We start from the raw sequence: 13,821 nt of genomic DNA on the forward strand, positions 1-13,821 counted from the left end.
TTACAATGACAATCTGGTCAAACATCACAGCAGCATAAAGCAAACAAATACAACATAAAAAATAAATAAATGACACATTAACAAGTACATACACATGCATCAGACAATAATGAAAAGATTCTCCAAGCTTTTTACTCCAAATCACCATTAGTGAGAAATGATCCCTACAATCTGGCCAAACCGGAAATAAAAAATCTATTGACAAATGATTCAGAGGCTTGTAAGTGGTATTAAGTTGTTAATTATACATTACGATTATATATATATATATATATATATATATATATATATATATATGGACCCAGTATCTTATCAACACACAAAAAGGTTGTGTTTTCTGGCAATAAATAAGGATAACCCATTACTGATAGTCCACACCCTCTGTGCATTTAAAACTTTTAATGCTGTAGATAAATACCATATATTAATATTTAACATCTCTGATTTCACAGAGCTAAACTAAAATAAATAAGGAGCCAATTGCCGTAAAAATGTACACCAAAAAGACTGTAAGTACTTTACATTACAAGGTATACATAGCCTTGCAATTACATTGTGATAATTACCAGAGATACCTACTCTTACATGTTAACCACTATATAACAACATCAATATTTTGTTACCTGATGTTATTACACATTGACACTGTAGCACAGGCCATTTGCAGTGTACACCGTTTTTCCATGTAAATACCAGATATTATGGTAGTTACTCAGTTATTACTGTATAATTATGTATGCCCCATAATCTAAAGTACTACTAAAAGACCTTATGGACAGTCCTTTAAACCCGTTTTATAAACTATAGTGCCAAGAAGCTGGAACAGAACAGACAATATCAAATGTTTTTGCACACACAAGTGTACCTCTTGGCCATCCTTGTCGTAGGAGTCTTCAGCGTGACTGGCCACTGTGGACAGGAACTTCAGGAGTCTGTGCAGAGTGTCACAGTTACAGGGAGGTAGAAGGTAGATGAGTAGCTGCAAGGCATTTTGCTGCTCATCTAATTCCATCACTGTGGAGAAAAAAAAAAGACATTTGGCATTCTGAGTTTTTAATAAAACACAGGGTTACAAGTAACGAATTCCAACAGTTAGGTTAATGGATATGGAAACTGGATAGTATCTCCATATCCATGCCACCAGGTACTCACAGACAGTGTTGATGAAGGCAGTGTAGAGCTCTCTGGTGAGGAGAGGGTCAGGAATGTCTCTCAGGAATTCCTTCAGCAGGGCGGCGATGTCATGAACACTCTGCTCCTCATCAAGCAGCACATCCACACCGCTGTCAAACTCCGCTCTGAGCTAGAAACCAAACAACACTGTGTCCTAAAGCTGCACAAACACCTACTGTCCTCAGATTATTGTCCAAAGTGCCTGGTATGATGTGGCTTTAAGCTGTTTTCCTATGCATTTGTGGAACACAGTTCTGAGATAAAGCTATGAGAAAGAGAAGTTGACAAGTTTCAGAAACTTGGACACCTGTTGTGATTGAAAGGGTGTAGACTGCAGTCCAGTTTATCTTATAAAAAAAGAAACCAGAGTTAACAAGGCCCCTTGCAAGTTGATTGTTGTGTGGTAAAAGCATACTGAATTAGAGCAGCAGAATGTGAAATCATGGTAAAGCACAGTAGAAGCCACAGTTGTGATAAAGGTATAGCAACGCCTGTATTAATGAATATGAGCCCTGTTATAATTATCCTCCGTAAATCTATATACTGTGTGGCTTAGTGTTTTTTTACAGAGTACTCATTAAAAGTAGTGGATTACTGGGGACCTGCAAATTGAGTGTTTGTGTTCCAATTTGTTCCCTAACTAAATATAAAGAGTGCAGTAAAATATAATGGTGTAAGGCAGTGACAAGGTACAGTATAGAGACACTGGCTTTTTCTCTGCCCTTTAAGCACGCAATTCATTTTTTGTCATTTCTTTCATTTTTGTGCTTTCTGGTGGGGAAACACCAGTAAGAGCTTAATGAGGTGATGACAGCAAACAGCCATTTCTGAGGGACAGCAAACAGCTCAGAGGGAAGTCCTGGAGGGGTTGTAAAAGGTTGAAAAACACTTTGCCTGTTCTGTTAACCCTTGGTATATATTTTCTTTTTATGTAAATGCAGATTCCAGTGAGCTGAGAATGCTTGTACATGACTAATGCTATCCCAAAAACTCAAACAAGCCCAGTGCATTAGGTAAGTGTATAAAAGTAATTACCTTTTAATAGGTTGTTATCTAGATATTATTTTATTTTAATAGCCTCAAAAAACCCATTGATAATATACACTGCTACACTGTTATGGATTTTTCTCATTGTCCAAAACCTTGTCTAGAGATTTGGACTAATGTTTTCACAGTACTGGCTATGTGTATGAAAATAGTCAAAATACCTGGTCAATGGTTTACCCAGATTCTATACTTTTTTCATGTTTATGGACCTCGTAATGCATCCAGACTTGAGCCAGTGCACTTTTTACCAAGTTAAAGGTACTGTACTTCAAATGGCTTACCCTTTCAAGGGGATGCTAAACACACAAGGGTTGCATTAGCTTCAGATTGAATTTGCTTTATTCCAAAGCTTGTTAGGAATTCTTTGGTACCGTTCTACCTATGATGGCGTCCATACTTAATTTAATATTATACTTTCCTGTGTTGGATGCATAGAAGAAAGCTTTTTTTTACAGCGTTTCAAGGCAATACAACACATCATTACACATTTAAATGAATTGTTTTGTATACAAAGTCTTACAATTGAGTTGTGAAGAGGTCACACCATGTTAATGATTTATAGATTATTCTTTCTGTTTCTTTACTCATATTTTTTCCTGCCATTTGAAAATCTATGGACTACCATTAGCTTTTACAAATGGAAAACATGGATACACATTCTGTTCACGAAGAAATTTAGTTTCAGTGTAAGTACATCTTTATAAAATACTGAAATATGAACCACACCATAACAAATTGTGACATTTTGCTGACACATAATGTTATGTTGAATAAAAAGCATCTCCCATCACGTTCCTTATTGCATACTGTTACCTGTCTCACTCTCTTTTTTGAACTTCCTACTCTGAATATTCCTACCGTCTGAAGACCTGAAACAAAACAAAACAAACAAAAAAAGATTTTAGAATTCAGATTCAGGTTCCAGTAAGTAAGTAAGTAAGTAAGTAAGTAAGTAAGTAAGTAAGTGGTATAATATTACACACCGTATTTCTCCAGATACTGACAGCAGCTGTCCACTAGCCTGGGAACCTGTCTGTAAATGGGGTTGAGGCTGAGCTTCTTGTCCCGCTGCTTCTCCTTCTTGCTCTGAGCCTCTGCTGGCAGGGAGAGCTGCAGGGCTTCCAGCAGTCGAGACTGATCGTCATCCAGGTCTGTGATAGAATCCACAGACATTCCACCCTGGAGGACATAGCAGGAACATAAGGGAGAGAGGCAGTGCACGCGTTGACAACAAAACAATATGAACAAGAGCAGTTCATTTATCCTATGACCAACCTATAACTGCACTATACTTGATAGAGAATTATACCCAGCATAGCAGATGTGGGAGTGTGGATAGTTAGGCAGTTATTTGGCTGTCAGTAGTAATGGATGGAATGTGCAAATACAAGCTTGATAGCTTTAAAATGTGCCTGTATCCAACACAGTTTACTGAGATGGGCTGTACCAGCAGGCTCCAGATATGGCAGGTGCATCTGAAGTCAGTCAAGAAAAAGTCCTGTGTTATTACTACCAGCACTACACCTTGCATTATATTTAATGGTTTCCAGGGCTTATGTGTATTCCGTATTCCAAATAAAAATAAGTGTAGCAGCAAGGATCTTGTCTGAGCTCTCTGATAGACAGACCAGTCTTGGGCATATGTTTTCACATTTCAGATTATCTAAGGTTATCCAAGTCAATGCAAAACTGTAACTAAACCTGCTAGTAATCAAGTGTTAAGCACACCTGCCAAGCAGATATTTTTTGTGATTTATTACTTCACATTGCTCCATGCACTGAGATTAAGGAAACATATGGTTTTGAGACCACTGGTTTTAGAAATCAAAATACATGTTTCTCGCAATTTACAGTTGTTTGTGTGGTAAGTAGGGCTTCTGATTTTTGGTTTTAACCGACAAAACACCCCTGATACAAAAAAATTAAATTGGTAGATAAATAAATACCAGAAAAACTGTTGAAATGGTTAATCAATTGACGTTGACATTACCCTTTTCCCATTAAAAAATAAAACCTACTACAAAAATAATAATAAATACATAATAAATAATAAATAGAATCTATCATTGATTCCTTCTGAATACTTTAAACCTGCCCCAACTACAGAGTGACAGCACATTCCTACATTTCTATTGGAGACTCCGTTTGCGAGATATAAATTAAGATTACAATAAGGATGGAGGCTGGTTAGCGGGATTTAAAGCTGTATCACAGTTAAGATACAGATGATTCGAAATAGAATTGTGGCAAAATGTACAAAAATGCCTACACACAAAAACCCCAGAAGAATGTACACGTGACCACAGGGATTTTGTTATGGAAGACAGCAAAGGAAAGAAGGTGCAACTTAAGTGTGCAAGTACTGGCGAGTTACTATACATATTTCAACAGAAAAAAAAAATGCTCAAGCATTTTGAAAAATGACCGAAAACACTAATTTCATACAGTATATAAAAAACAATTTACATAAAACTCAAAATAGCTACAAATAAGCACAGAAAAATACAATTAATAAAACCAGAAAAACAAAAGCTCTAATTATAAGTACTTTATGAATATATGTATGCAGTGTCACTTGTTGCTGGGTGTAAAACTTGAACAGATGGTGAATGGGCAAGGTAAAAGACAAATATTAGTGATAGTGGGAAGTGGGGTTCCTGTTTCTGAAGATTTATCAGGTGAATTGTGGGATACGTTTACATAAAAACTTTCTTTTTACATTACAATATTCTGTGAAAGTTAATAAAACAAATCAAGACAACAATGGTGAGTTCAGCTTGCTGGCCTAATCATACAGCATCGTTCCTCATTTCTTGATACTGCAACAGACAAATCAATCAGAACCTTCTCTGGCTTTTTACTGGAGGAGGATCTTGCAGTAACAAAAGGAAGGAAGTATCCCAGGAAGTGTGCAGTACAGCAAGTTTATGTAACATGTAGGGTTTGACTGTTGAAGTGATTTCTGATTTCCATGGTACGCATTGTCCTTCTTTTTATGTGTAACTAAAAGTGACTTCAAAGTGTGTTATTTTTTTACATAAACTATAATGCGTTACCACATTTAGTTACCGTTCTGAAAAAGGAAGCACTGCATTTACAAGTTACTGAAAAATTGAATCTAAATACAGAAATACTTTACATCTATTCAGGTATATGTTTAAATAACTCAAAAGAAAACAAGCTGTTCAGTCAAAATCCTTTTTTGAATATATCTTGTACAGAAAACTGTTTTAAGAGACATATAGTCTCATTTCATTCACAAGTACCAAGGTATATAAACTAGGACTTCTTCTGTATAAATCATCTATGTTCCTGAAGCACAGCCTCAACGTGCTAAGCTGTAACCAGTGTGGAGCATTGAATCCAATTTTTAATTTGAGGTGAACAGTAACTGATTCTGCATTGTAAGACCTCTTCTAAGCCAGAATCCTTTCCTCTGAGATCTGTTTGCTCAGAGGCAATGATTCCAGATCTATTATTAGTTCAGAAGAGGTCAAATCAACACCTTATGGTAAGAGTGCAAAGTCAATATTGTCTGTAAGTATCACAAGGCATGTCTCTCCACTCAACAGATAAAGACCACTTTTCATACAATAAATATACCGTATGCATTGTTTTACAAAAAAAGACCCCTTGGACAACCTTCCACAGTGCACAGATGCAACATAATGTAGGTGGAGCAGTCAAATAACAATATGTAATACAACTACTGTGTGACTAACCACCTACCCGTCTGCGTGTCCGAGGGGCTGCCTCAGGTGTATTAGGCGAGGTGGACTCGTTAGGCGTTTCCGATGTGGAGCTGAGAGATGAGTTACTGCTTGAGAGTTCTTTGTTTTGCCTTTTCAATCCAAACTGTAAGATGGAGGTCACCAGATCAGGGGATTCTTTCTGTTCTTCTTTCTGGGAGTCCTGTTTTTGTTTGTGGGTCCTGTCATTGGTTATCACCTGGGACAGCGGCATGCCAAAAGCTTGAGGCACAAATTCTGTTAAAACACAAGAGCAAGGGGTAAACTGTAACAAAGAATGTTATGCAAAACAAAGCTAGGGTAGCTGGCACAGTAGGCAAATCTGAGTGATCACAGTCAATTTGACCCACATAGAAATTTGTAATCCAATTGCTTTTATAGTAAATAGGGTGTTGGGCTATGGTTCCATTACTGTATAAGGCAACTGTACCAGTACATGTACTTGGAGGAACACCAGGTAAAGCAATATGTGTGGTCCAGTGGTTAAAGAAAAGGGCTTGTAACCAGGAGGTCCCCGATTCAAATCCCACCTCAGCCACTGACTCATTGTGTGACCCTAAGCAAGTCACTTAACCTCCTTGTGCTCTGTCTTTCGGGTGAGACGTAATTGTAAGTGACTCTGCAGCTGATGCATAGTTCACACACCCTAGTCTCTGTAAGTTGCCTGGGAGGTGCGGGGGCGGCAGTGGGACATATCAATCCTTCCCATGACGGGGCCCATGACGGCTCTCGGCAGCCCTGTGTGGAATACGTGATTGTAAACTTGTATTACTAGTACAGTATTGTTTCAAATAAATTTGTTATGATTTTGAATGTGTTAATAATTGGGGACATTATTTCGATGCAGTGTGACTCCAAATTTAACGTAGCTCAACATATCAACGTAAACACTAGGGTGTCAATAGAGGTGTTTTTGTTTAATAGAAAACGCCCAGCTGGGTGAAAATCAAACACTTGTTATGTTACTTCATTCCAGGTTTTACAAATGACCATATGCCCAATAACCCTTAACCCTTTTTAGACTTATGTACACAATGTGTATGTTAATGATAGTTTCAAATGACTGCTACACATTCATGTGAATTTTATACGCCTGAAATACATTCTTAGCTTTTAAATAGTTTTCACTAGTACAAATATTTAATGTAAAATGTAAAATTAAAGCATGCCAGTGCATTTACTTTAAACATCAGGGTCAAATGTGCTGCTTAAACTGAGCCGAATTGTATCCAAAAAAGGATTAATATAAACCTTCTTCTTGCATTACAATTCAAGTGCTGATTAAAGTCCTTTTGTTTTACAGCAACAGCAATTTTTTTTGTTAAGTCTAAGGTAAAATTCTTAACGCTTCAATCATTAATGTTAAATCTATTTAAACTGTTTATCAATCTAATGCCCACAGTTTTGGTAAGATTTCAATCCTATCTTGATTGTACTGCTGTGCTAGAATGCCAGGCATAAGTTAACAATATGGTTGGTTGTTAACAACCAGCATTCTAAAAATAGCTGCCTAGTATTCCAGCTATTTTTACTGCAAATTATTAACTATAGAAAAATACATAAAAACGCCAGTGCCATGTAAACCTGTAGACTGTGTTATTTCTTTTAAACATGCTGAGTCCAGATGTTTTATATTGCGATGCTTCCATATTCAGGCATAATTCAAACTATAAACCTGCACTTTTCATTACCAGTTGTTGCTGTTTTGTCACATAATAATCAACATACAGTAATTCAGTTAATGAGTACTAAATGTTGTACTTTGAAAGCATGCACACAGACACAACAATACACTAGGCTAGGTAGCTTCTGGATTGCTCTTACTTTCTTGTCACAAAATGCCATTATTAATTATTATTATTATTATTATAACATTTCCCCCTTCTGTATTCTATATCTCGTGATGATCTTTTCAAGTTTTACCACCATGCTGTTGTTAAGTTTGCAAATAATTGCTAAATTAGATGAGGTCATAGCATCCTGTTTCATATTCTGCTAGATGTGCAGAAAAAGAAAATGTATACTTTGCGGGTGACTTATTTTTTCAATAGTCTACAGTGTTAAAGGGATATGTGACTAAAATGGTCATGTTTTATAGAACCAACATACAAAAGAGGAACCAAGAAACATCAGAAAAACAGAAAACTAAATAAATACAGTATATTAAAAATAACAAATATGATTTTGGCGCGTGCAAACAGGCAGCAAAGTTAGTCCCTAATACTTCAGAGAATACTTCAGAGAATTATAAAAGTTAAAACATCCATTGATAATGTCCTCCCGAAACATGCAAATAGATAATTAAAGGCAGCTACTGTATAACCATACTTTGAACTTACAGCTATGATTCATTAAAATGACGTTATCATCACATTTCATATCTGTTAAAAGTTTAGTTTCATCATAGTAAAAAGCTCTTCTCAAATTCTAAGAATAAAACCTTACGGAACAAAACTAAATTGAGCTATATAATAATGTCCTGTTAAAAAAGGAAATGCATACTAAAGAAGTATCACCCAGTCATTTTATTTGTATCCCTCAACTTTCATATACAACCGTAGCTAAGCAGAAGCACATGGGTTTTTTTTTTTTGCCTACAGAAGCAAAGGAATGTAAAAACCCTGCAATACATTAACTTTAGCTGGCAAAGCTTCTTTTTAAAAGAAAACTAATCTGACCTCCTGTGATTGACAACTTTTAGTTTTATCAGACTAACACGTTTTTGGTGTTTGGGCAGTCATGTAATTATACTTGAATTAGAATGACAAAACAGTACACAGCTGCTGAATGCTGCATTAAAATGTTCTCTATTTCCAGGGATGTTGTGACTCACTAATGACTCACTAATACTTCCGGTATTGTAATTTAGGTGTTAATTTGCATTGTGACCAAAAGCACAATAATGTGAAGGGCAAAATGAGTGCTGACAAAAATTAATTCATAGTTGGTATGAACATGCTGTTCATTTTATTTTTTATTAAAGTTTTGCTTTCTAACATGAAAAGTCAATGACCATCTTATCTTATTACACATCACACATCCCTCCAAGACCATCACATGTACTGTTATTTATAATATAACTGCTTACGGTCATTTAAGAGAGCCATTTATTTAGTACCCAGCAACACCACAAAGCCAACCCCTACCATGTAAATATACCCTAAACCATGCAGTTTTGTTGAATGTGTAATCATAGCCAGGTATGTAACACAACAGCCCTGGATGACACTTGCATCAATATTGAATTAGACAAAACGTATGCACCATGGTTCAGTTGAAACAGCACATCTGGGTTTTGTTTCATACCTGCTGCGGCGTTAACTTCTTCAACCTGTGCTCACAACATCTTTCCTTTGTAAACCCACACAGAGAGAAAGAAAGCACACTTTAACATCCAAAGCGTTGCATGAATGAAATGATCGCGCGGTATCCCACGTTAACCTTGGGAATGATTACGTCTAGGTACAGTTCTATTAAAGGGAAATAAATCACTGTAATATAATGACTTTAGGGTATTGTTAAGCCCCTGACTATTTCCAGGTCGCCCAGACGGTAAGGGACGCAGTCATGCAGAACGTCGCTCATATCAGTCAACCTAAACAAAAATGCTCAGTGCATTATAATACACACTGATGTGTGCAATTACCGTCATATGCTTCACTTTGTATACCATATTCTCAAATTCGAACCTAGTTTTTTTTTTTTTTAAATGAGGTGTATTTGTTGTTAAGATCCAACACAACCAGTCTCCACCACAATTTCAGATCCTGCAGTGTGATTATTTACATTGTTAAAATGCTATTTGATTTCTGTTAGTGTTTGACTATACACAATTATACAAATGCTGACTATCTAAGAGCCTCAAGTCCTTAACTGCCAATAGGGCTGCGATCATTTTAAATGCTGACAGAGACAGGCTTTCAGAAGTGATTAGCCTCTACTTGTGCAGTAAGGCAATTCATACTGCACGGTCATGTGATTTTGTTCAGCCAGTCACAGCACTTAATTTATCCAAGCTATTTTATAAACGTATTAATGATTTATGTACTGCAACTTTAATAAAGTTACATTAAAGTAGCTGTTTTGCAATATGTATCGTACACAAGTATATTCATATTCATTTATAAAAGCTTTAAAGAACAAACAAAATGCATGTAAAAAATGCAAAAAATGTGAAAATCTAGTCAGTTATGCACAAAATATCATCTATTGTTCAGTTTGGTAACATTTTGCTCTTTGTAACACAAGCTTACATAAACCTCAAGAGTAGAGAAACAAACACATCACATCAAAGAGTAAAATAAGAAATGTTTCAACCACATGTTTTCTTGTGGGAAAATTGTTATTTAATAGGAAGGATATCTCGTATATAGAAAAAACAAAGCTTGCCAATTTATCCCATGTTCAAAATGTAATGCTGCAAAATAAATGAGCTGTTACTCTGAATCGGATCATTCAAGACTGTTTTGAAGGGAAAGAATACACAAAATGAAGTATGTTTTTTCAATTTAGATTCATGTGTGAATTTAGTAGAAATTTCAGATCTGTTTCAAAGTTTGTATTCTCTATAGACTTTTTTTTTTTTTTGGCAAACGCTGTTATTCATTTTAAGCCAACCAATAAACAGCTCCACCTGCTGTATGATACCTTAACAGAAAAAAGAAAAGAACAGGGGGCGCAGAATGATGTTTTCGGTCCTCTCCCAGGTTTGTTTTTAATCCGGTATGGGGCATATTTATGTTTTGAAAGGTCTGTGAGAGAGATTAAAATACCTTTACACAGTTTGACTCCCCAGCAAGTCTTTTTGTTTTATTTTTGTTTTTTTCTTAGGTTTATGTGACTATTTTTCTGTTTTTCTTTGAAGGATTGCAAGTATTTTTTCAAGTTCAGCACAGTCAAAGCTCTTTTTACCTTTTGCAGAAAACAGCTTCACTGTGATAAGTTAGTTAGGAATGCCCATACCTTTTTGTATACTGATTATTTGGGAGTGATGTCATATCAGATCAATATCGTGTATCCAGCTGTCACATATCCGTCATAACCGCTTATCCGCCATCATCAAGCTCTTCAGAGATGAGTTCAGAGATTGTAGATCCCACCAAAGTTTTCATACACAATGTTGTATATACATTACTGTATAGTGTCACGTGAGCTGTTCAGTGTGTTGACATGTAAATAAATCCTGTTTGTCTGCGGGGCGTATCAACTTCAACCTCCATCTAGATCTCCTGCCTGTCACTCAGCAGCGAATGCACGCACCCACATGGCAGATGACTACCCTGTCACAAGCATTAATACCCTGCATCTTTCTAAACAAGGGATTTAAGGGAGCTCTCTAATAAAAGTTGAAACTCAAAACAATAATTGTGTGAATATAGTAATTGTTACAGCTGTGTACAATGGTATTTAAAACAGGATTAATTTATCCGACTTTTTACATATCCGCCCTTACTCTGGTCCCACAGCAGACGGATACATGACGGACTACACTACTAATATCAGCATAAGACATGTACTTGAATCTCGACTATGTGTTAAAGTCCAGCCCTTACCTCTCCACTCAATTCAATGGTCTGGAATGCCAATTCATTACAGTATGTACCAATGATGAATCTATGTATTCTGGTTCATCTGCGTCTCAAAATTGATTACGCTCTCGAGCACTGGAAAAGGTTAAATATCTGGTCCAATAGCAATATTGCACTTGATGACAAAGATGTTTGAACTGATAGCCGTTTTATTTCTTTGATTTTAGTGCAGGGTTTATTCTAATATTTCTGGTCTGAGGTATGTCAGTATAAACAGCTGAGAATGTCTGAATCCTGCAACACTCGCATAGCTGCACTGTAACGGATCACTGGCTCAGTGAGGGAACAGATCACAGCTGCCACAGAACAAAGCTGGGAGGCTATAGTATGTCAAACTCAGCACAACCTTTGTCCTACAAAAGGAGAATCATTGTCTGCTTGTGATGGGGGAGGACCGGAACTCCAGGTGCAGATCGGTAATAATGATATAACCACCTGAAATGTAAATACCAGTTCACTAGAATGCACTGGTGTCCCCACTCCATTCCGCATTGCCTGAGCGAACGCAAGGCACCCCCATCTTCAACTCTATTTTAATCTTCTCTCAAGTTGGTGTTCCAAATTGCAGTATGCATTTATGTACAAAGTCTCTTTGTTTTTACTGTGATGGGGGAAAGTTGAATAGTACTTTATTTGCATTTAAATAATCTACCTAATAATATACCAATGAGTGAGTTTCTAACCCTACACTATCCGTCACCTTTTATGAGCAACATAATCTACAAGCACCGAACTTAAAGGAATGCGTAATACATACAAAATTGCTGGACCTCATTTAAATGAGTCAGAAGTTAGATTATAATGATGTTTTCTTCTCAGGCCAAACCCGAATCTGGACTGTTTTAACTAGACTTGAATTGTGAAGAACAATTGATAATTATATCTTGAATATATCCTGATAAAACACTACAGTTAGAAAATAAAATTGTAGTCAGAAAATTGTGTTAAAAAAAAACTTAATCCATAACTTCAAGGCCAGCTGAGATGGGTCAATCTATACTGTAATTAGGGTTGCTGCACATACAGTATATTTACGTTACCTTTGTCTTTCTTCTCTTTGGCTAAGGAATCAAGCTTCCTCCTCAATGATTTCTTGCGTTTTTGCCCATCTGAAAGGAAAACCAGTAATATAAAGTCAGCAGTATTGCTTTAAAAGGTTAAAAGGAGTGACGCTGGCAGACACTTTTCATTCAATAAATAAAAAAAGGTTCAAAGACAATCACTGATGATCTGCTGTGGAGTTCTTAGTTACAGTACAGACTTCTGACCTTCTGTGCCTAATAATACGGTTATTATAAACAGAGTGAGTCCAGCCAGAACAACTGGACAGCAACAACAGACAGAGGTATAACATAAAACATTTTGAAAACCAACAAAACTAACATTGAGGTATTCGCTTTGCTTTAAGCCCCCATTTTACAGGTACTGTAAGCAAAACTGGGAAATGAAACTGGATGGGGGATGGGGAGATTGTTGTGGGTTTAGTTGTCGTCACATTATTATTATTATTATTATTTATTTCTTAGCAGACGCCCTTATCCAGGGCGACTTACAATTGTTACAAGATATAACATTATATATTATTTCACATTATACAGATATCACATTATTTTTACATACAATTACCCATTTATACAGTTGGGTTTTTACTGGAGCAATCTAGGTAAAGTACCTTGCTCAAGGGTACAACAGCAGTGTCCCCCACTGGGGATTGAACCCACAACCCTCCGGTCAAGAGTCCAGAGCCCTAACCACTACTCCACATAAAAGTATACATTTATTATAGTCATTTACCATTACCATATTTTACCATGTCAATGTGGTCTTGAAAGCTTGTATATTTTAGCCTCTATGTTAGTCCACTAAAAGGTATCGTCCTTATGTTTTTTTCTTTCTCATCCCTGGACCAGTATGACCAACATAACCATTGTCAATCAAATAACAGCAATCATATATAATTTCAAATCAAAACCCTTCACGTTAAATGCAGTCATGATCCTGAATAAATGACGTTGTTTTGTTGAAAAATATAGATTTGTTTTTTTGTTTTTTTTTGCAAATGCTGTAAAGTTTGAACACATCAATAAAATGGTGATTGCAAAATCTAAGTAAGAGGCAGAGAATGTTGCCACAAATGCATTCCTTGAGAGAACGCCAGACATCTTGAGTTTTGAGCGGGGGACTAACAACAGTAGACTGCTGAGCATAACAAGAATGTAATGGCTCCACAGGATGAATGCTTCTTAATTGTGATACTTTGTACT

At 36.4% G+C, this 13,821-nt stretch overlaps 1 protein-coding gene across 5 annotated transcripts in view; it reads right to left on the reverse strand.

The window, feature by feature from the left end:
- LOC117406087 (rho GTPase-activating protein 6-like) overlaps window positions 1-13,821 on the reverse strand; it is a 173,656-nt gene that overhangs the window by 14,908 nt on the left and 144,927 nt on the right. For all 5 annotated transcript variants that reach the window (XM_059030126.1, XM_034009846.3, XM_034009848.3 and 2 more), the window contains exons 3-8: window positions 12,598-12,666; window positions 5,950-6,206; window positions 3,204-3,399; window positions 3,034-3,089; window positions 1,153-1,303; window positions 866-1,014 (exon numbers count right to left, since the gene is read on the reverse strand). In XM_059030126.1, coding sequence (XP_058886109.1) covers window positions 866-1,014; window positions 1,153-1,303; window positions 3,034-3,089; window positions 3,204-3,399; window positions 5,950-6,206; window positions 12,598-12,666 — 878 coding nt within the window. The remainder of the gene's footprint in view (window positions 1-865; window positions 1,015-1,152; window positions 1,304-3,033; window positions 3,090-3,203; window positions 3,400-5,949; window positions 6,207-12,597; window positions 12,667-13,821) is intronic.

The sequence above is a fragment of the Acipenser ruthenus genome, chromosome 9 (assembly GCF_902713425.1).
Source record: "Acipenser ruthenus chromosome 9, fAciRut3.2 maternal haplotype, whole genome shotgun sequence".
Classification (NCBI taxonomy): Eukaryota; Metazoa; Chordata; class Actinopteri; order Acipenseriformes; family Acipenseridae; genus Acipenser; species Acipenser ruthenus.